This window comes from Periplaneta americana, chromosome 11 (assembly GCF_040183065.1).
Source record: "Periplaneta americana isolate PAMFEO1 chromosome 11, P.americana_PAMFEO1_priV1, whole genome shotgun sequence".
Lineage (NCBI taxonomy): Eukaryota > Metazoa > Arthropoda > Insecta > Blattodea > Blattidae > Periplaneta > Periplaneta americana.
Genome location: NC_091127.1, coordinates 23,888,328 through 23,910,426, shown reverse-complemented (window position 1 = coordinate 23,910,426; position 22,099 = coordinate 23,888,328). Strand labels below are relative to the sequence as shown.

The 22,099-nt window shown below is 33.9% G+C and overlaps 1 protein-coding gene across 1 annotated transcript in view; it reads left to right on the top strand.

Moving 5' to 3' along the window:
- kdn (citrate synthase) overlaps positions 1-22,099 on the top strand; it is a 60,587-nt gene that overhangs the window by 559 nt on the left and 37,929 nt on the right. Inside the window, exon 2 of the mRNA XM_069839155.1 lies at positions 13,296-13,454. Coding sequence (XP_069695256.1) covers positions 13,296-13,454 — 159 coding nt within the window. The remainder of the gene's footprint in view (positions 1-13,295; positions 13,455-22,099) is intronic.

Here is a 22,099-nt window from a genome sequence, read left to right as displayed (position 1 = left end):
CTATAAATGGTTATGGAGAAGTCAGACCTTTACTTTTTATTCAGTGTTCAAATTCTTCCAAGTCCACCTTCCACTTACGCTTACTTAAGTGTTTAAATCTTTCCAAATCTCTGAAGATTCCTTTCTAGTACTTACAGTACAGTACCACTGAGTATTGAACGCTACCAACGTATATATAGCTTCGCCATTAATTTGAAATGAAGGCAATTACTTTCCGTCTTTATTAATATTGAAATGTACACTCACACTTATTTCTTATTAAAAGATTATTCTGCAACCATTAGTGTCTTTGAAAACCACTGAGTTAAATTTGTTAATTTCACATGTTCTTGTATTCAGAGTAAGCTCTTAAAACTTGGGTGTGGGGGTCAGTGCACCCTACCCATTCAAGTGGCTATCTCGATAGTCTACCAATAAATAGCCCAAATTCGAATAATACTGTTACTGGTCTCATTATTCCCTTCCCAACACCATACATCTGTCTATCTTGAATATAAGAAGAATTTTATTCGTTGTGTATGGTTGGAGCTCCAAAAAATTCACATTGAAGGTAACTGGTTGGACAATTTGCTACAGAAATAATAGATATTGATAAAATGCTTAAAAGTACAAGATCACGTCTACTAGCCTATTTGTAGCTTAGATTTTCAATACTGAAAAAGTTTACATTTTTAAATAAACTTCTTTTCTTAGGTGTATTTCATTCATATTGTAAGAATAATAGCAAATAAAACAAATTAAAAGGGTTAACTAATAACTAGGATTGGAGGTCAATGCTCTAAAAACTCAGGAATGCAACTGTGCCCTTAAAATGTGCCCAAAAACATGTACCTACTAAAATTTGTAAAACGTAGCATTGGGTCTAGGCTTATGTAAGCTGCATTAATTTTTGAGAAGTTGATTTGCTGAAATAAGGGATGACTGTTTTAAGATACTTCTGTAATGAGAAAAACTCATTTCAAATCACATGTTATTGGCGCGTAGTTGAAAAAGTGGTAATTGTTTCATAAAAAGAGACTAGTTTCTAAAGTAGGAGGCCCATGTCAGAAGAGTGGAGAGAAACCATAAAGAAAATTGAGTTTCTTCTGTTGCCTTAGTAGATAAACTAGGTAAGGTCTTAATGTCAGCTGGCCATATAGTTAGGCTACTTTTAAAGTTTTTTCAAAGATTAATTTTTTTTACGAGGAAAATGTTAAAATATGCTGGATTACAGAGCGTTCCAGCGATAAATAATAGTTTATTCTTCAGACACTGGGTGGCACTGTGCCCGAGCGATTGCCGGTAACCGGGCCCTTAAACTCACGGCGCTTCACCGAATTAAAACTTATATGCATACTTACTAACCATAATATGTTGTATTTAACATTAAATAAATTATATGTTATATTACAGAATTTTGTACTCACCCTGATGACAGTAGCTGCTGGAAGTGTTGACCATTTTTCGCTATACAGAATTCGCATCACCGTAAAAAAAATCATCGTTCACATTCATGAGCTCCACTGCACTGATTTGTCTAATTGCATCACGAATGTTATCTTTCAGTTGTTCAATTGTGAGAAAGTTATTTGCATATATTCTGTTGTGTTGTGTTCCCCATAAATAAAAATCTAGATGTGAACTCTGTTTAGCACAAAATGGTCAACACTTCCAGCAGCTACTGTCATGCGAGTGAGTACAAAATTCTGTAATTTTATTAATAAAGGGTGCGGCAAAACATCCTCCCTGATTTAAAGTTGAAATAAAGAACAGATGGATCAAAATAAGGAAACTTTATTAATATGAACTCTATCTAAAAAGTGGGAAATTTAGGTTTAATGCGTTGCCATAGCGATATCAAATGACTTGCGCAAAACAACAAGAATTGAATAGGACATTAAATATACGGAATTGACATTCAATTAATGCAAATTGTAATCTGTAACGGATTCCAACTATGCCGTGAACGGGTGAAGAAGGTGCTTACGCTGTGGTATCGTTTCTGGTAAGTGATAATTCCGTTGTTGCTGCTCAGATGTTTCCCGGATGCTTAATTTCTTCATGTGGCGACGTTCCCTGGAAAGCACGATCACCAGACCTTGCACCCTGCGATTTTTTTCTATGGGGCCATCTTAAGGCTGAGGTGTTCAAACATCGGCCGAGGACTTTGCCAGACTCAAGAAATGCAATACAGGAAGAAATTGGTCTTATTCCTCAAGAAATGATAGAGTGATGCAAAATTTCAGAAGTCGCATTCAACACTGCATTGATAGTGAAGGACACCACTTGAGAGACACGTTATTCAAAAAATGAAAAATTCCCACTGTTAAGATATTAATAAAGTTTCCTTATTTTGATCCATCTGTCTTTTATTTAAACTTTAAATTAGGGAGGATGTTTTGCCGCACCCTTTATAACATATAAAAATCAATATTAAATACAACATATTACAAAGTATGCATATAAGTTTTAATTCGGTGAAGCGCCATGAGTTTAAGGGCCTGGTTGCTGGCAGTCGCTCAACCACCATGCCAGCCAGCGGCTGAAGAATAAACCGGTACTTATCGCTGGAATGCTCTTAGAATACATTTATCAAAATATGATACAATTACTGTATTTGAAAGTAGGTAAATATGCTTTTATATGCACAAAAAAATTCGTATAAGAAAATAGAAAATGTTCTTAAAGATAATCATCAGTAAGTAACTTAACCTATATCAAAACAATCTTTGAAAAAATATTCAAAAACATGAATAATAATAATAATAATAATAATTTATTCTATTAACGGATTTCTGCAATGCAATAGGTTTTCTTTGCTCAAAGCTAATAAGACAATAGCTAATTTTTTTATTTCTCCTCAGTCGTCTATCAATAGCATCTTTGTCTCGTTCAACCATGGTAATCCAGTGTGTTGTAACCCTACTCATTCTTAATTTTTTTTGGTCTCTAAATTTAATGAATGGAGATGGGTCTGCCATTTTACAAGATCTTAATAATAATAATCTTTAATAATTATAACACTGAAGAGTGTTAGTCTAAAATTAACTTAGCATCAACTCTGTCATGAAAATTAAGTTATATTGTAACAGGAAATAATAAATTCATTTTTTCTTCTACTAGTCATTTTTTTATTAAGTTCTCTGGTTTGACATATTCTTTTTAGATAGTCATATCACATTAACCTCCTATTCTACCTTTCACTACTCAAACAGTCTTCTTTTACTATGACTGCTACTATTACTACTACTACCAGGGTGTGACTTAACGGGGGGGGGGGATGGAGGGGATTTCCTCCCATGTTGGAAAGTTATCCCACTCTCATAAATTCATATTAACATTCCTGCCAAGGATAACTTCTATCCCCCCACTCACAAAATATAATTGTTTTAATATGAGTATACTTTATAAAGTATAAAGTAAGCAAAAAAAAATTATACTGATGCATTATCATCACCGGCAAGCTGACAACAATCAGTAACTTAGGAATTACACATCTTATCTTAAGCCTGCTCATGGATATAATTATGGTATTATAATCAAGATGCAAGACAAGCAACTCTGTGCGACCAAGCGTTGAGCTGTATCGAATGAGGATAGTAATAGCCTAATTTTAGGTATGGTATTCTCTATCTAGGAATCTATCCCCTCCTCATCAAAAATCTTAATTCACACTCTACTACTGCTACTGCTGCTGCTGCCACCACTACCACTACTACAGGGTTGCCAGACATCCTGGATTTCTGTAGAGATCTGGTTGTAATATGACATTATTTTTCCTGATTGTATTAATAATTCAAAGGAAATTTCATAATCTAGCAAAAATGTAACAAAATTAAAAGTTTAGCCCCTATATGATTAGTAAAAACACATTAAACGAATAAAATCAGTCGTATTGCAAATTGAATTCACATGTGTAGTTACGTTAGGTAGGAATGTAGTATCATCAGATTACTGATGAGAGAATTTGGCAACTCTGCTGCTGCTGCTGCTGCTACTACTACTACTACTACTACTACTACTACTACTACTACTACTACTACTACCACCACCACCACCACCACCACCACCACCACCACCACCACCACCACCACCACCACCACCACTACATAATCTCTTAATGCAGCATTGTTGTGATGAATCAGTTGAGCTGATTCTAGAATTTAGGATAGGTTCTTGAATGAAGTGACTGAGTTATATGTAGGTTATGTGCATTTTCTTACATGTGTGTCATATATACATACATAATAGCCCTTGCTAAAGAATCATCTTGAAAGAACGTCATTAGTAATGTTAGTAGGAAATTTCCATTTAATGTAAAAAAACTTATTTTAGCTGAAATATTGTCCATTTTGCATTAGACAGTGGTATCTTTTCATCTCAAACTGCCATTATGTAACTGACCTTCGGTTCGTAAATTATAGAAAATTTGTTTCAATCAAATATTCAAATCACTACCAGCCAATTAGTAAAAACTTATGTAATTCGAAAGAGATGTCTGGTTTTCTTTGTACGAATAATTTTTTACCTATACGCAAATATATAATACAAAGTTACATGAAAATAAGTAAACGTTGGCTTTGGCATTTTATTTAATTTCATATTGCGACTGTTGTAAATTTTTGGTTGGTATTTCCTACAAATTGTGTGAAATTATCATAACATAGGCCTACCTGACTTACATTAAGGTTACTTTCAGGTGGGCTAGCTTACAGACTGTTTCTTAAATATTTTGTAAAAATGGAATGGGTTCAATTATACAAAGTCATGTAGGCCTAGCCAGATAATTTTGAATTAAGAATTGAAATGTTTGGTAGCGAGTTTCCGGAAATGGTAATTCAACATAAATGCTTCAATTTTTCTTTTGCCTACTTAAATGCCTGTTTATGCTATTTTTAATTCAAAATTTCCAACTTGTAATTGTGCCAGGAATATCACGAATGTTAATTTTTTATCTGGTGCAAGAATTTAGTCCTTTTTCCTTTCAATGCACTAGTTGGTCGACATAATTTTATTGTTTATCAACTTTTTACATAGACTATTGGTCTTAATTTTGTGAAGATTTTTCACTAACAGTATGGAATCGCAAATAGTGATACTATGTGGTCATGTGATTGAATAAAGCACAGTGCAGCATTTAAGACAAAATGAGGAAAACGCAAAATATTAAAACATGTACAGAACATTACTTCCACTGGGTTATGAATATTCAATAAAATCTGATCTGCTGAATTTTGTAACTGGGAACTATACTACATGAGCAGAAGTGGGAGAAAAGAATCATTGGATAATTATTTTCCAGACAGAAATGTTTGTGATCTGGGTAGAAATTCAATTAGAGAATAACTTTTCTTAATAACCTTGAAACTTAGACAGTGCAACATTAACCAGATTACTTCATTTTCTGCTGACAAGTCATGTGATAACATGTTGAAATGTAATATGTAGAGGTTGTGTGAACATTTTGTATTACAACTTCAAATCTGTCTAATATACAATGCTTTGTTAGCCCTCCATTCATGTTTCACACGAGTTAATACATTTATGAACAGTAACACTGATGTGTGAATTCTCATATTAACAGTAAGATAATGTCGACATGCAAAGAGAGGTTATGTATCTAGCTAGGTATTATCACCAGATTTCGTAACTACTAAAGGAATATTCCACTACTAACGAAGGACATTGGCATTTGGAAAACTTGGCGCGTAGATGACAAAATATAGATGTTAAAAATTCTCTTTTCTGTATTTGCATGTTGAATTGCTAGCAAAATTTTACTTCCTCAATGTAGTTACATAGACACAAATTTTTAGCATTCTTGGTACTGAATTAATGGTTTTTGACTTCTGTGTTTCGACTTTTCTCCTAATTACCATATTTGCTCGCGTAATTTGCGCACTTTTTAATATATTCTGGCTGTTTGAAAAATTGGGGTGCGTAAAAATATGCAAATTTTTAAAATTAGACTTCTTGATCTGGGTTTTATTCAAGTATATAGTAATTAAGAACACAGTACTTTTGTCACCTAAGACTACTGGTAATCATGAATTATAAATAATAATTAAATTGGGTGTATGACAATCATAATGAATGCAAAATACATAGCAGACGTAGCATTCTCAATAGGTAGTCTTTAATTGAGCACATTGTACGAGTTTATAGGCCTATAGGTGGTTGATCGATGCATTCTTCATGTTGCGGTGACAACTGCACGATACCTGTTAAACAGTAAAACTAACATTACTAGGATTACCGGTATTGGAACCTCGAATGTTATTTACTGTTCTCGGACTTGTTACAGTCACTGCCCTTAGAGGTTATTTACAAGGACAAGCAAGCATCAGTGTTGAAGTAACGTTGTTTAGGGTTTCTTTGTGAAGCAGATAGATGAGTTGGATACTGGTCAATGAAAAATGCCGTGGAATGAAAATATTGGCAACGGAAGTTAGGGGAGGAAAATTCATACTACACTGAAAAAAAAAAACAATTGTACGTAGAATGTGTGCGGAAAATACAAGGAGCAAAATTAAAGTTCAAAATAATCCTTTAAAAAATAGGGTGCTTAAAATACGCGGTGGCGCAAAGTATGCGAGCAAATTCGGTATTTGACCAGATATAGTTCTTACTCACTGCTTTTCTTCTGGAGAAAAAGGTCGTGGAAATCTGTGTAGACTATATTATAGTAGACAGGAAAATGATTAGTGTCCAGTACATGGTGGGAATTTTGTCGTTTTTAACCTCTTTTTCGTCATCTTTATTAAGACTTTCAAGGCTTAAACCGAGTCGAAGAAAAAACGTAACACTTTTTCGGTTATGTAATGAAAAATACAACAAAAAGGCGTTCCGCTCCGCCAGAAAAAAATCACTGTTTATAAGATGTGTAAATCAGCTGTTGGGAGTTGCTTCCTCGTTGTGTATTGTAGGTCCCTGAACTCTGGTAGTGGAAATGTTGTTATTTTGCAGAAGACACACTAAGATTGTGCTGGTAGATAATATGACAAATGCTGTATTTATTTTATATACATTTGCGATTGCTGGCTGCCTAATGTGTTAAAGAAAGTATGGGTCATTTAATGACGTTTGTTTTTATTGATAAAGCTTTGTCTGAAGTGTAAAATTGCTGTTGATTTCTTGTAGTCGCGTGTAGTTGTTTGTTTACGAATGCTCAATCACTGACCTCCACTTCGTATGTTCTTTCGGTCAGAGCTAAGATTCTTTAATTTGAACTCGTATGTTTGTGAGCATTTTGTCTAAATTATCTTAAAGGATTAATTAGAATGTGGGACGATTTGATTGGTTGTTACTGAAATGTTTGTTTCTATTTAACAAATTTACAGCGTATCAGTTACGAGACAAATCCGCACAGGAATGTCTTCTGCGTAATTCCATTCTGTCATGTATTCTAATTTAGTTTTAAATTGTCGATAAAATTGTTACGTAGGCTAATTGCATCTTTATTCTGCTATACTTACAAACATTTCATCCTAGTATTATGTTCTTTCTTTTTTTAAACTGAAGACCTAGCTAAAATAAATCAGCTAAGTGTAAAGTAATTGTGTAGGAAATTAATATAAATTACTATTATTAAGTCCACATAGACTGTTTAATGGAATTACTATATTACATTGGATTCTCATATTCAAATGATGCCTCGAAACATAGACAGTTTTGTCACACAAAACATCAGACAGAATGACGGGATGCTTTGTGTACGTAGCCCTCATAAGATCTGTGTGCAGAAATAATATAAATATTTAAACCTTCATAAGTTGTTCCATTGTTTGTCTTCAGAATACACAGCTTAAAATTTCGAAGTGCTTGATAGCAAATTTATTTTCTCTCCTTTACTTGTTTCAGATATCTTAATGTCCCATTTGCAAAAGGCGTGTTAAATCATTACAGATTTGTGATATGTAGTATTAGACTTTATTCATGTTTAAAAATATATAAATCTTCAGCTTTAAAACTCTTTACCGGTACTACAAAATTAAATGAAATGCAAATGAATATACACAAACATCTCTTGTGTTACTTGTCGTATGTTGCTGATTATTGTTTGAAACTGCAGAAAATAGAAACGTTAAAACGATTTGTTAGCGTTCTGTGTTTTAATGGGAACATAATTTTTTTTGTTAACTTGGACAAGTCATCATTAGTACCTCGTACGTGGTGCGATATGTGCGTACGTGCGTATACGTAAATACAAAGAAGGCTTCAGAGAGGTCGCTGTTGAAATGTTATGTCTACACTAACGCAAACAGAATAACTTCATTCATATGGTTTTCCCACGTGTTATTGATTTGTCAGTTTCATTTGAGATTGATGTGAGCATTGGTAAGTTGTGTGGCATTGTATTGAAAGACATATAGTTCGTGGTGGCGTTACTTTCAGTGCTTTTATGTTTACGGATTGGATCAGTAGCCTTTTAATCTTAGTCATGCCATATTATTTATAGGTTTAGAAAATCTCATTGAATACCTTGAGCAAGTTAGTTTTCTCGAAGACAGGTTACCAGCTGTTGAATTTTATTGATACCAATCCACCGAAAATCTTCAGATTTTATATTAAAATATTCTATATATAGACTGTTAGAATTTGAGACATCAGTTGAATCTGTTTTTTAAGACACCCCATAAGTCAAATTTTAACAAAATTAAGTTTATTGGTAATTCCTGTTCTATAGGGATAGATATGCTATTTTGTAGAAAAATACCACAAGTTAAATGGTATTTATATTATGATATGTGCGCTTGAAAATTAGGTTTCGTGAAGAAAGTCCATAAGTCAGTGATACGGCTGACACAGAATGAACAGAATTATAGCCTAAGCTGTTGTGTTTGTTAAATTAATTTGTTTTTGTCTGTATTTTGGGTTTGTTAGAATAATGTTATCTTTTGTATAATGTATTTATGCAGAACTTTATTATTTATGTCCTTACTGATATTTCATACAGGTTAGAGTAAAATTTGTTCACATTAAGCAAAACTTATGAAGTCATTTTCTAAATACTGGTTTTGCGAATCAAATTCGTGTTATTTTTGAACCAAGTTTTTAATTATGTCATGAAATAAAGAGATCGTTTCATTAAATCTTCACCAGATTTTGAGAAACCCTAGAAGTCAAACAATTTTCAGAAATGAATATTGAGTCATACTTTATTTAAAAATATTCTTTTGCATACATAAATATTCGTTGTGTTTTTCCAACATTTCCCATTTCAAATATTCTAATTCTTAACTCGTGAATTTCTTTTAAACAGTTTTTTGTGTTTTCCCAAAACTTTGTATTTCGTGACTTAATGAGTTTCTCAAAAATCGATTCAATTCTAAATGCTACATGCAACATACTCCACTAGTGGATTGATACTTGAGGTCATAATGATGATGGTGATGATAAGGGCTAGGATTTTGATGACCTATAAATCATGAAAAAATGTCCTAAAAACAATGCATTTATGACCTAAAAATCTAAAAAAAATGCCTTAAAAATTGATCTTACATAATTGGCCTAGTAGAAAAAGAAGTTTTGTACTAAATATTTCGACTAGTAATTAAATTAAATTTTACATAATTTTTTCTAAGTGGTACACTTTAATTTAATATTTTACCTGATGTAGTTTCCGTGTATGATCGTTCACCTCTGCGTCGGCATGTGGACGTGAGGTCAGCAGTCAGCTGGTCGGTCTTGGCCCTTCATGGGCTGTAGCACCATGGATTTACTTTACTTTTAGTTTCCATGTAGTTACCACAAGGTCACTCTTACCCAGAATTAGCAGGTATAGAGGAGCTTATATTGAAGGGGTGATTGGACTGATCCATTACATGGGTGTTCTACGTTAAAATGGCAATATTTGTGCAGAAAGACGATTAAAATACGCTTATTATACAAAATAATGGGTATTAATGGACAAAATATGTAAAGAAAATATCAAAGGAAATAAACATTATTTTACATTAATAATGGGGATTTATGGCCAAAATTAAATGAAAATGCCTAAATAATGACGGAATAAAACAAAAAATGCTTTGAGTTGAAATAGGCAAAAAAATACAAAAAAATGCCCTAACAAATATGTCTTAAAACGCTCAGTTTATCACATAACATAAATACTAAAGCAGCTATGTTTCTGGGTTACTAGAAAGATGCAATTTCATCAAAATCCTAGCCCTATTGATGATAGTACCCAAATATGCTATATCAAATTCCATGATAGTGTGAGTTACATCAACACTTTTTAAATTATTATTTCGATGAATATAGTTACACTTTAAGAAGGCAGAAACATTATCGTACCAGAAGATAAGTAGAACACTTTTCAGTTGTAGGCGACAGCAATGCAATATCCGGTAATATCGTAGTTTCCTGCCTACCGGATTATATCATATTTCTTGTCTAATCATTATTAGTCAACCTATATTACAAAAGAGGGAAATTCCAAATGTGAATTTATTAGCCAGTGTGACACATACTAAAATGTTGAAGGTCAAGGCTGGATTATGTAGAGCCAAGAGATTAGAATTGGCTCTATTTCTTTTATCACCTCCCAAGGTCATCAGCTGTGTTTGATCAGTGTTAAAAGCTGTAAGGAGTGTAATAAAATTAACTGAAGATAATATAAACTTTTGATCTTAGTGTTCTTACTGAAGTTCTAATCAATAGTGCTAATACTTCAAAGAGGCATGCCAAATAGTAAATTAGCGTTGTTTGTTTGGCAAGTACAGTCTGTTGCCTCCTTTCATAAATTTTGTTCATATTACCATAAATTGTTTAAAACACGCTAGAAATGTGTGATGAAATTGCCTGAAGTCAGACAGATAATAAACAACCGTGGCACTAGTGTAAAATTTAATATCGAATTTTGTGATCATGGATGAAAGAATTTTATGCGAAAATTTAATTTGATGCTTTATATCTTGTTTAAAAAACTTTATCTTCCTTGTGGCCTTGGCAAGGAATCAGAGATTTTACTTTCACATTGTACAAAGTATACATTAAGCATTGGACAAAGTTGCGGCATGTGACAGAATTCAAAATATGAAATTTTTTAATGAGGAAAAACAGGGGAAAAATTAATTTTGTTTTCGTTTGTTTTTCTTTCTATTAGCTTAGCAACCAGTGGCCACATTAATATGCAAACCAACCATCCATGAAATCTGAACTAACAGAGTAACCATTATAATAGAGGTAGTGGCTGCTGATATTTGTTTAACAATACTAGAATATTTTGAGTACTGGTATTCCGTTAATGTAAGATACCAGATTTTTTTTCAGGGACATTGATATATGAAAAAAACTATTTTTAACATTTTTGTTTGCCATTCACTTATATTGCTTTTACACACTTTAAATAGACTAGGTATTTTAATTCTTGAAACACTAAAAGTATTTAAATAATTGATTAAATGCCGATCTTACTCGTGTTAATTATGTAAGCATGTGTGGCTTACAGCTGTTTCGGTGTTACTTGACACCATCCTCAGAGCCTACTAGATCTTGGCGCTATCTCAACTTTGCTGCCTGTTGTGTGGGTGCATTCGTGTGATGAAGAGTTGTGTCAAATAGTGTGTGTTCTGAAATTGATCTGTGTGTTGAGAATTTGATTAGGGTGTTTTAGTGTGTCTGTGTCTATCTGACACAACTCTTCATCACATGAACGCACCCACACAACAGGCAGTGCCAAGATCTAGTAGGATCTGAGGATGGTGTCAAGTAACACCGAAACAGCTGTAAGCCACACATGCTTACATAATTAACACGAGTAAGATCGCCATTTAATCAATTATTTATATTCAGGTGTTAAAAGTAGTGTACGAAAGATTCAACATGGATAAAAATATTTATTCTACTGAACTACTACTACAAGTGCTTATATTTTCAGGAGAGTGAATTTCTTTTACCAGGTGTTCTCTGGATCATAATTTTGCAGAAAATTCTTGACAGGTCATGTTGAAGTTGTTTAAATAGCAAGCATGTCTCTAACAGTTTCTAAACTCATTCTGAATGTTTTGGATCTCCACATCATATTCATAGAAGAAGAAAAAATTCTTAATTGGACATTACTTCCGGGAAGCTCCAGAGATATTTCGATCAACTTCTATACAGGGAGTATCTAAATTGGTGTCAAATATTTCGGGGATGTGTTCATAACACAAAAACATTACAAAAGGTTCATATGAACATTGATCTCAGAGTTACAAGACAAAATTTAATCTTACAAAAATTGCTCGGAGTGGCTTCCTCCTGCTTCGATGTGTCCCCTAAAACTGCGTTACATGCTCTGGCGTACTCTGTTGAAAATTCCTGGAGTGTTTCGTATTTCGTCAAATCCAGTTTGGGTACACTCTCAGAATATCAACATTAAGTACAGGAGTCGCATAAACCAGGGACTTTAAATGTCCCCAGAAGAAGAAATCCATTGGATTCAAATCAGGCGATCGAGCAGGCCATGCAATGATTCCCCTTCGACCAATACTTCTCTGGGGAAATCGATCATTAAAAAATTGCGAACTATCAGACTGAAATGAGCTGGAGCAGCATCGTGTTAAAACACATTCGTTGGATGACGTCCAGAAGCACATCATCATCAATTAAATGATTCAAATCATTTCGTTCTGTTCACTCACAGAATACATTTTCTTCACAAAAAAACCACCAAACAATCAGCGGTTAATTAAGGGACAAATCCTTTAATAACTCCCTAACGAATGGTTTTCGGATCCATGTTCTTATTAACATTTTTAATTGTTTTGATGTTAGGAACTTGTCCCCAAAATATTTGACACCAATTTAGATACACTCTGTAGTTGTACATAGAAAATCATTTTCTCGGAGAAATTAAAAAAAAAAATTCACTCCATTTTAAGCAATGAGTAGGACAGCCCTGGGTAAAAGAAATGGTAAGGCTTTGTCCATCAGTGGTGAATTTTAGGCGACCAGCGAGAGCTGAAAGTTCCAAAGAAGAAGATGCCTGGGACAGTAAAGACTATGTTGAAAAGCGGAAATTTATTATGAATTTATATACTATTATAGTCACAATCATGCCATGGTATGAAAGAAAAATTTCACAACCTCGAGATGGAATCGAACCTGCGACTTCCTGTTCTCCGGTCAGGCGCTCTACCACTTAGCTATCGAGTTCGTCTCATGCCAAAGGCTTGGAATTATACTTTCATACTGGCGACTCTGTTATAGAGTACTGTCCATATTCATTAATATGTCACATCAACGGACGTGTATACGTCACCAAACATCGTAAGATGAAGATTACATTTGGAAATTTATTATGTTTTGTTTTTCCATTTCTTCCTATTCAGAAGGTGTTGCCGGCCCTGACAGTGATTCTTCGGAACCTGTCAGATTCAACTGATCTAAAAGCTATCTTGACCAAGAAGATTCCAGAGGAACAAGAAAGAGTAAAGAGTTTTCGAAAGGCTTTTGGAGCAACCAAGATTGGAGAGGTTACAGTCGACATGGTGAGTAAGATATTGTATTTTAATGTTGCATTATTACCTCCTATGCAGTGTTTGAATAACAAGGCTTTCTGTAATACTTGGTTTACAGTGCATTGTACTGTAAGATATAGCTACAGGTAAAAGTATACCATTAAAGTTGTTTATGGAGACTAACATTATAGTAAATTAACATCGTTCATTTAGCACTAATGTGATGGGAGTTTTGCGGGACATTGTTATGTATTGAAAATTTATAGTACCAGATTAGCATTTTTAGATGTGTAGCTTAAATTCTGTGGCCGGGAGGAAAAAGGTCTTACGTAAAAATTTTATACTTTTCAGGAGAGCAGTAGGAAGATTGAAATTGGTGTCAATTGTAGAGTCTTTTTTAATTAAGAGGTTTTTCCTGGATATTATTTGTTTACATTTCTTCTAAAATAGGTAATGTTGCTCATTTAACAATTTTCTTTATTATTTCCAAAAATAGCCGCACTTAAGCCTTTTTTAAGACTAGAACCCAACCTGAGTGGAGGGGACTATTTAAATATAAGACCTTTTTCATGTCAAAATAAATGAGAAGTGTAAATTATTAGGAATCCAAAATGGGTCTTAAGCAATTACAGGACTGTTTACCCTGGTGCTTAAAGTTTTAAAAGGAAAGGGCATCAGCATGTCATAAATTGGCTAAAATACAGATCTTTTTAATAGGGAAGCATGGAAAGCAAACATGTGATGATTTGTAAGGAATAAAGTATTAAATATTCTTAAGTCCTTTATTCTGTGTGTGCTCGATTCAAAAAGTACTTAATACATTTGGTAACGCTCTATAAATCCAGTTAGGAGTGTTATTTGACTTTAACTGTTTTACCAGATTGTAGAGAATTGTTTCCGCTTTCAGAATATATAAAAATCTCATTTTTACAAAAAAAAAACTGACTTAAGACCTTTTTCCTCCCGGCCACAGAATTCATTTTTTTTCGCATTTATATTAAAACACATTTACCTGTAGTCTTCAAAAGTTAGTACTTTTGCTACTTTGTTATTTTCTTTTTCTGTAAACTGTTATTGTTTTAAGATATGAAAATATTTAACTAAATTCTTGAAATAATTATGTGAGAAAACAGAAAGAAATGTAAAAAATGTTCGCTTGTTGTGGGGGACTTCAATTTGCCATATCTTCTTTATCAGTGTGTTTGAATGAATGTTGAAATGTGGAATTGTGTAATATTCGTCGTACTGATAGCATGAAAACCTGTCGACGTTATCATAAAAAGCAGTAGATCGAATATAAATTCGAGGTGTTTTCTATTAATAGTATCCTTGTGAGATGTCTTCCCTCCTATCTGTCTGAGGTAATAACAGGAAAATAGACGTATTGTTCCGAAATTGTGTCGAGATATGATATGAATTTAAAAATGTTTTTTCTACAATTCTAGTTGTGCACATATACAGGGTGTATCAAAATTAATATCGAAAACTGAAACGGTTAAAAGTATATGATAATAAAAGCAAAAGATAATTGCGAATATTTGCTTCCAAGCCGCCGCTGACTTCATTCCCTATAAACATCGTATGCTTTACTCGCATACAAGAAGCAGTCTGCGATGTGCTCTTGTTCACAAAACTGAACATTGCAGAGAAGTGGAACACCTCCTTTAAGGGGTAAGAGTGTACAGTCAATTGAAACATGTAATGTGTTGAAGTAGCATTGTATTTCTTGTTAAGGTAAACCATGAGTGAAATTTGAGCCAAATTAGATGAAGAATTAAACGAAAAGTCTACATTTGAAGTAAATTTGTACTAACTGGGACGATATTTCATAATGGTCAGTGGCGGCTATTTAGTTACGGCTCGTTTGTGGACCCATGTTTACTGGAATTTTTTTGCTTCTATTATTGTATACTTTCGGTCGTTTCATTTTTCGCTATTAATTTTGATACATTCTGTATATTAAAAAAAAAAACTCCTGTTTAGTTTAACTAATAGTCTGATTTGAATTGTCTGATTTGAATTGACAATATAGCAGATACCATTAATGAAACCGAGAGACTTTTTTTTACGAGAAATATTACAGATTTTCTCAAGAATTACAATGGAAATAGAAAAGGCCTCAGTTTTAATGCAGGATTATCAAAAGACAATGTATAAATGTAATATTTATAATATTGCCACAGACATCGAGCATAAATTCTGAACCTTGTAAAAGTATAGCTTTTGTCTCTAGTAGCCATGTAGGTATATAATAATGGTTTCAAAAATACCTCATTATGATCCTTATAATGTTTTAGTTCAGTGACCCACAGAGAAAAAAGTGTCCATCCTTCCTGTACACGAAAATATTACATTTTTATATATGTTTTATTGTCTCGTAGAATTACTTTTCAGCCTTTCAACTGAAGCTTCAAACTGTCTCGCTGTAAAAGCAGTTGAAAACATAAATAATATAGAGTAAAACTTCATTTATACGTTTTTCGTGAGTCTTACCTACTTACTTATGGCTTTTAAGGAACCCGGAGGTTCATTGCCGCCCTTACATAAGCCCGCCATTCGTCCCTATCCTTAGCAAGATTAATCCAGTCTCTACCATGATATGAAAACAAAAAATGTGTATGTGAGAAAAGCTTATAATTGAAATGGCATTTTTACGTCTGAAATAGCATTAATAATAAATAGCATGCGATTATTTTATAATAAAAAGTCAGTTACAATCTTCTTCTTTCTTTCATTCATTGAAATTCAAAACGGAATATGTACTCGTATGATGAGACTTTCTTGTGTTAAATTCTAACGTACCTTGTTTACATGTTTCGACCTATTTATGGGTCATCCTCAGAACTGGTCGTTGTTCAAAAACCAATCTGCAACTTTCTCGTCATTTCAAGTTGAGTCTACCGTCAAAATATTTTCAGTTTGAAGGGGTGTTAGGATAGTTGTATTCATTGCGGTCACGGCTTTAGATCTGGATTCTCATTGTTTAGAATGTTCTATTTCATACCTCTGCACATACTTCTCTCCCCTCTCGGACTTGATTCTCCCACTGGCGCATAACCGATTTACTACTGAAGCTAGCACGTGCCGAGACATGAATGGGCAACTTCCAATTTCCAGGAATTTCAAAGCTGGCCACAACTTAACAATGAACACATTGTATCGTATTTACGTGATTATAAAACCCACTTTTTTTTTTCTTTACAAAATGTCGTCTTGTAAACTAGGGTGCGTATTATATTCGCATTCAAACCCTCACACTCGAACAAATTAAAATGAAGCTTTATTTATGTTACGAGATATTGTGGGGAAACAACTGACAAACGGCCACTGCGAGTTCGTGTTTTTTCGTTTTTTGCGCACTTTTCATTCGTAATTTCTTGTCAATTTTTGACAACAATCAGTAATAAGATTTTTTTTTTTTTCCTTTTGTTTTGAGATGTTATTAATACAACTCTAAACAATCGCGCATCTTTAATTAAATCAAAAGAATTTACCAATAATTACTGACGAAAGAGTAGCATGACGTTAGTCATTGTTCTGACACCAACCCAGACCTGTTGATCGGAAGTTCCAGTTCTGATATTGCAAATGAGGATGAATGTGATATATAGCTAGTGGTAAGGGAGTGTCTTTATAACCTATTATGATAATATAATTTTAATCTTGAGTGGTTTTTAGCACAAGTGCGTATTATATTCTATGAGTAATTATGATATTTTTGCGTTTCTATATTTTCATGGCAAAGCTAATTTCGAGCAAAATTTAATTAGAACTTATAAATGAAGTTTTATACCTCTCGGTGTTTAAAATAAGATCGTATAAGTGAGAAAAACGTACAAACGAAAAGTGTATGACTGAAATAAATTAACATGGAAAGTATAGAAATTTTGCCGGGACTTCAGAAAAAAAAAGTGTGAAATACGTATGTGAGAAACGTATAAATGAAGTTTTACTGTATAACGTGAGTATTGTTGAAATTGAAACCAGGACATAGAAGAGAGGGATATTTAAAACTGTGAAGTTGCATGATTTCTGATAAGCTTATTTCCTGTACCGTACTATGAAGAATGGAATTGGCTGTGGTGTACAGATGTCCTTCACTTGCATGGGTTGTGAAATATGGGTTACGTAATTGATGACACCACCTGTCTGCCATGTTAACTTGAATAGGAGGCAAACTGCAACATTGCAAAATTGTTTAGATCACGACTTTTATGATAATTTGTTTCTGACGTAGTTATACTTTCTTTTGATTATTTTTCTTTTTTTCCTGTATCATTTTTGTTCTTCTCTCTGCCTATTTTCGTTCTTTCTGTTTTTTTATTTCATTTGTTTTCTTCTTTCTCTTTTCTCTGTCCCTTTTATTCTGTCGTTTGTTCTTTTTCCCTCTTTCTCTGTCTCCTTTTCTTCATCGTTTGTAGAATTTATTTTTCTTTTTACTCGGTGTCTTCATTTTTTCTATCATCTCTTTTTTCAATTTTCTTACTTTTCTTCTTTCTTCGTTTATTTTCGCCTCGTCTCTGTAAAATTAAATTATGTTTTATTTAACGACGCTCGAAACTGCCAAAGTTATATCAGCGTCGCCTGTGTTTTTTTTACATGCCAGTAAATCTACTGACATGAGTCTGTCGCATTTAAGCACACTTAAATGCCATCGACCTGAGCCGGGATCGAACCCGCAACCTCGGATACAGAAGGCCAGTACTGTACCGACTGCGCCACCCAGGCCGACTTGTCTCTGTTTCTTTATTTCTCTTTTTGTATTGTTTTTCAGTTTCTTTCTCCTTTTTTTTTTTTTTAAATAAAACTTCCGTCCTTTGCCTTAGTTGTGTATTATAATTGGCTTTATTTATATATAACCACCTGTTTCTATCCTGTGTTAAATATCACGTGTTAAATACAGGTTAAAAAGCACTTCATCTGTTGAACGAAAGTGGTTTCAGCTTCGTTTTCAAAGTCAGTCCCTGACCTCTTGTAAAAAATAATGTAAGTCACAGGAAGAGATAATGACAAAGCAAAATTTTTCATGCTATACTGCAATTGAAAGGTTTTATTGTGTCTCCTTTGCATCTGGTGTCATTAACACTTCACACTAACTGTTGTGAATGTTTGGAATCATTAAAGTGAATGTGGAAAATACGTGGTAGACTATCACGAAAATGAGACAAGTGATTGGATGAGAGCTGCCAGGTTATCAATACGAGATTAAATTTAAGTATTCATAGAATGTTAAGATATCCATGCTCGTGAAAATCAGAACTTTCCATCATGTGTAAATTTACTAAATGCTATTGAATTGGCATCAGATGAGGTGCACTTTGGGACATGTTCCCAATCCTTGATCACTCCATGCCGAGAATGTAGAATGTTCACATGGACGTGACATTGAGGTCGTTTGGAGATAGACTAATCAGCAACAGTTTCATTATCTATAACTTATGACCCATTTGTGCTTTAGGAATGCTTTCTCCCATGTCGAGCACAGACAGAAGAAAAGGAAGAGGTCATTTCTCAATTAAATGCTGGAACTGAACTTGGGAAAAGTCCTTGAGGTTACGTATTAACACAGTGCCTTGAAAGTAACTGTTGCCAATTCTAATAAGTGATTTAGCTTCTTTTCTTAACTGTAATGTATGGGCATATGATTGAAACAGCCTTTGAAATGCAGTTACGTCATTGTATTATGGCAGATAATTTTGAATATAGCTTTTAATTAATTTTTCTTTATTGAATTTCTTTTTAAAATCTTTTCCGTGTACTAAGGTAACTGATTGTATGCATGCTTAAGTGGAAGCTGTTTTATTAAAAAAAACATTAAACATTCTTCATGCCATACATGCGTAGAGCTGAGACGAGATGTTATGGCACCAACATGCGCGAAGTTTTAAATTGCCTGCCAAGAGGGTAGAGGAGTGGGAGTTGTTTGGGTTACGGTTCTCAAGCTCAGAGCGGCAGGCATATGCATTTCATCTCTTTCCAAAAACATTCGTCTTACCTTAGTATCACCACTTTCCTACTCAAGAGTCCGAAGGTACCTAATGGAATTACGCCCGCTATTCCATCTTTACATTCTTATTCTCCGTCCGAATCAGACGACTGATCTGTGCTGGAATCAGATGTCCCTAAGTTTATGGAAATGTTCTCAAAAATACTGTCCATCACGTGCTCAATTTCAATGTAATTATTCTCTACTTTCTTCACATAATCATACACTGATATCCATTCTTGGAAGAAGCGATTGCAGAGTCGACCTCTGCTTATGTGTAGCGTAGAAATTATAAATGAGTCTTCTTATGACTTCCTCATCAAAACTGTCTACAGCTGCAACAATCTTCTTTTTCGGCTGTGATTTTTTCCGAATTGGAGAAAGAATCTGCTGTTCTGCCTCAATATTTTTCCCTTCTTTCCTAATTCTTGCCAAGGTTCGCTTTGAAATAGCAGTGGCAGCCAGTACTCTTGCACACACGCTTTTCAATGGAATTGGTATTCAGTTTACAGCCTCTTCTGACATGAATTTCCATACATTGTATGCTATTTCATGTCCTTGACTATGAACTACTCTATGATTTCACACCTTAGACAATGCCATAATGAGGGCACTCAGAAGGACAATGTTTTCAGTATTAGCAATAGCGGTAGTAGCAGAACGATCTGAACACTCAGAATGCTAGTAACCAACTAACCCAACACCCCTCCAGTTTAATGTGAGTGCGAGTCCAAGCAAACGAACTAAAATGCGTCCCTCGCGCTGGTGCCATAACTTCTCGTCCAGGCTCTATCAATGTAATTTCGGGCATATTTATGAGCATTTGCGAGTTTTTCCATTATACAGTGTTGTATATATGTTCAATCAGCAGTTTGAAGACTGGTTGTAACCTCATAAGCGACACCAATAAGGCACCACTCATGAGGCAAATAAGCCAGGAGATAATGGGATAGGGTGCCCAGTTTATATCCCCCTCCATTGCTTACATTGCTGACTAGTAACATATTTCACTAATCAGACTTCAGAGATATGATTGTTCTTGTCAGGTGCTCTGGAAGATAAAGATATAGATTTTCACGTAAATAATTTTTCAACATTTCTGTTACTGAAAAAGTAGTTTTTGTCATTCCATCTGAATATATAGTCGTCTGCATCCATTATTTCCTCTTAAACTGGTTAAGAGATTTTGTTTATGTTCGATAATAATTACACTTGGAAGTTGCCTTCGATTGAGGTTCTGGTCAATATGTATAGCCCGGGTCAGCTTACTTCATACCCAAAGGGTGAAATCTAACCATTTTTCTCCCATTACTACATATGCTAATGGATTGTGGTGATGTTCTAATTTGCAGGTGGAATTTTCTTTTGCCATCTTCGTTTAGTATTTCGATACTGACAAATACTACAAATGGTAGTGATTTTGTAACTAGTATGTTGGCAGCTGAGACAAATATCGACAATATTTGTCGCTACTGGAGTTCCATGAAATTGAAATTGTACTAGATTTCTGAGCCTGTTACTGGAAACTATTGAAATTTGAACATACTAATTAATTACTATCAGTATTAATATTAATACATAATAGTTATTTTTTGTGTTGCGTTGTGGTTATAATTAAAGACTGTAGTCAGGTAAGTTTTCGGAGTTAGTAGTAATAATTTCATGTGGTCAAACAAAATACATTTTTAGGTTAGATCTCGTGAGTAAGTTGTTTACTCAAGCCAATGAATTTCGTATTGCCAGACAAAATACTTGACATGTTGATCCCTTTCTCGTATAGTTTGCCTACGAAAATATGTTACAAATTATTGAATTATTTAGAATAATGCCATTTACTACGAAGGATTGTGTGATATCTGGTAACAGCTGGCAACACTGACAAGATGGCAGTATTTGCTGTTTAGGAACTGTTCTTATGTGACCCTCACTATACATCTTATCAGACAGTACATCTCACTTGACAGTATGTGTCAGAGGAAGAACAATTATTTGTATGCATCTGAAGTCTGATTAGTTTATGTACGTAGCTAATCGGCAGTTTGTGCAATGGAGGGGGAAAGAAACTGGTCACCCTACCCAATTATCTTCTGGCCTAGTTGCCTTATAAATGGTGCCTTATTGTTATCACTTATGAGGTTCAGACCTGTCTTCGGACAGTTGACTAAGCAACAATAGGTACTTAAAATAAAATATTACTTTTTAAAACCATGTTGTCATGTTCGTAACTACTTATCAGTTACACTTTGGTTTGCTGTGTCAGCTTACTCTCTTGGGTAATGTTATAGGCTAGTATACAGTATGAGATGCCCTCAGTTCGATTCTTCTGTTCTTAATTTCCTTCTTTCTTTAATTATTTTCTGCTGTTGAATTTTTTTATTATAGATACTCTTATTCATTTCAAATAATGTTTGTTTGTACTGAGCTTTGAGTTTTGTAGGTTCATATAAGCAAAAACATGTGTTGAAACGTACTTTAAATTCAGTGAAAGAGTATTAATGTAACTCTCAAAATGTAAGTGAAAACCCGTAATGTATCTTGTAAATTTTTGTATTCTCATATATTTTATATAGATTTTAATTCAACTTATTACTCTTATTTCATAGTTTTATCTATTTCATTTAGTGATAATTGATGCTTATATTTACAAACTTGAGGTTAAAATATTGCCTATTCTTAAAGTTCCATCTGA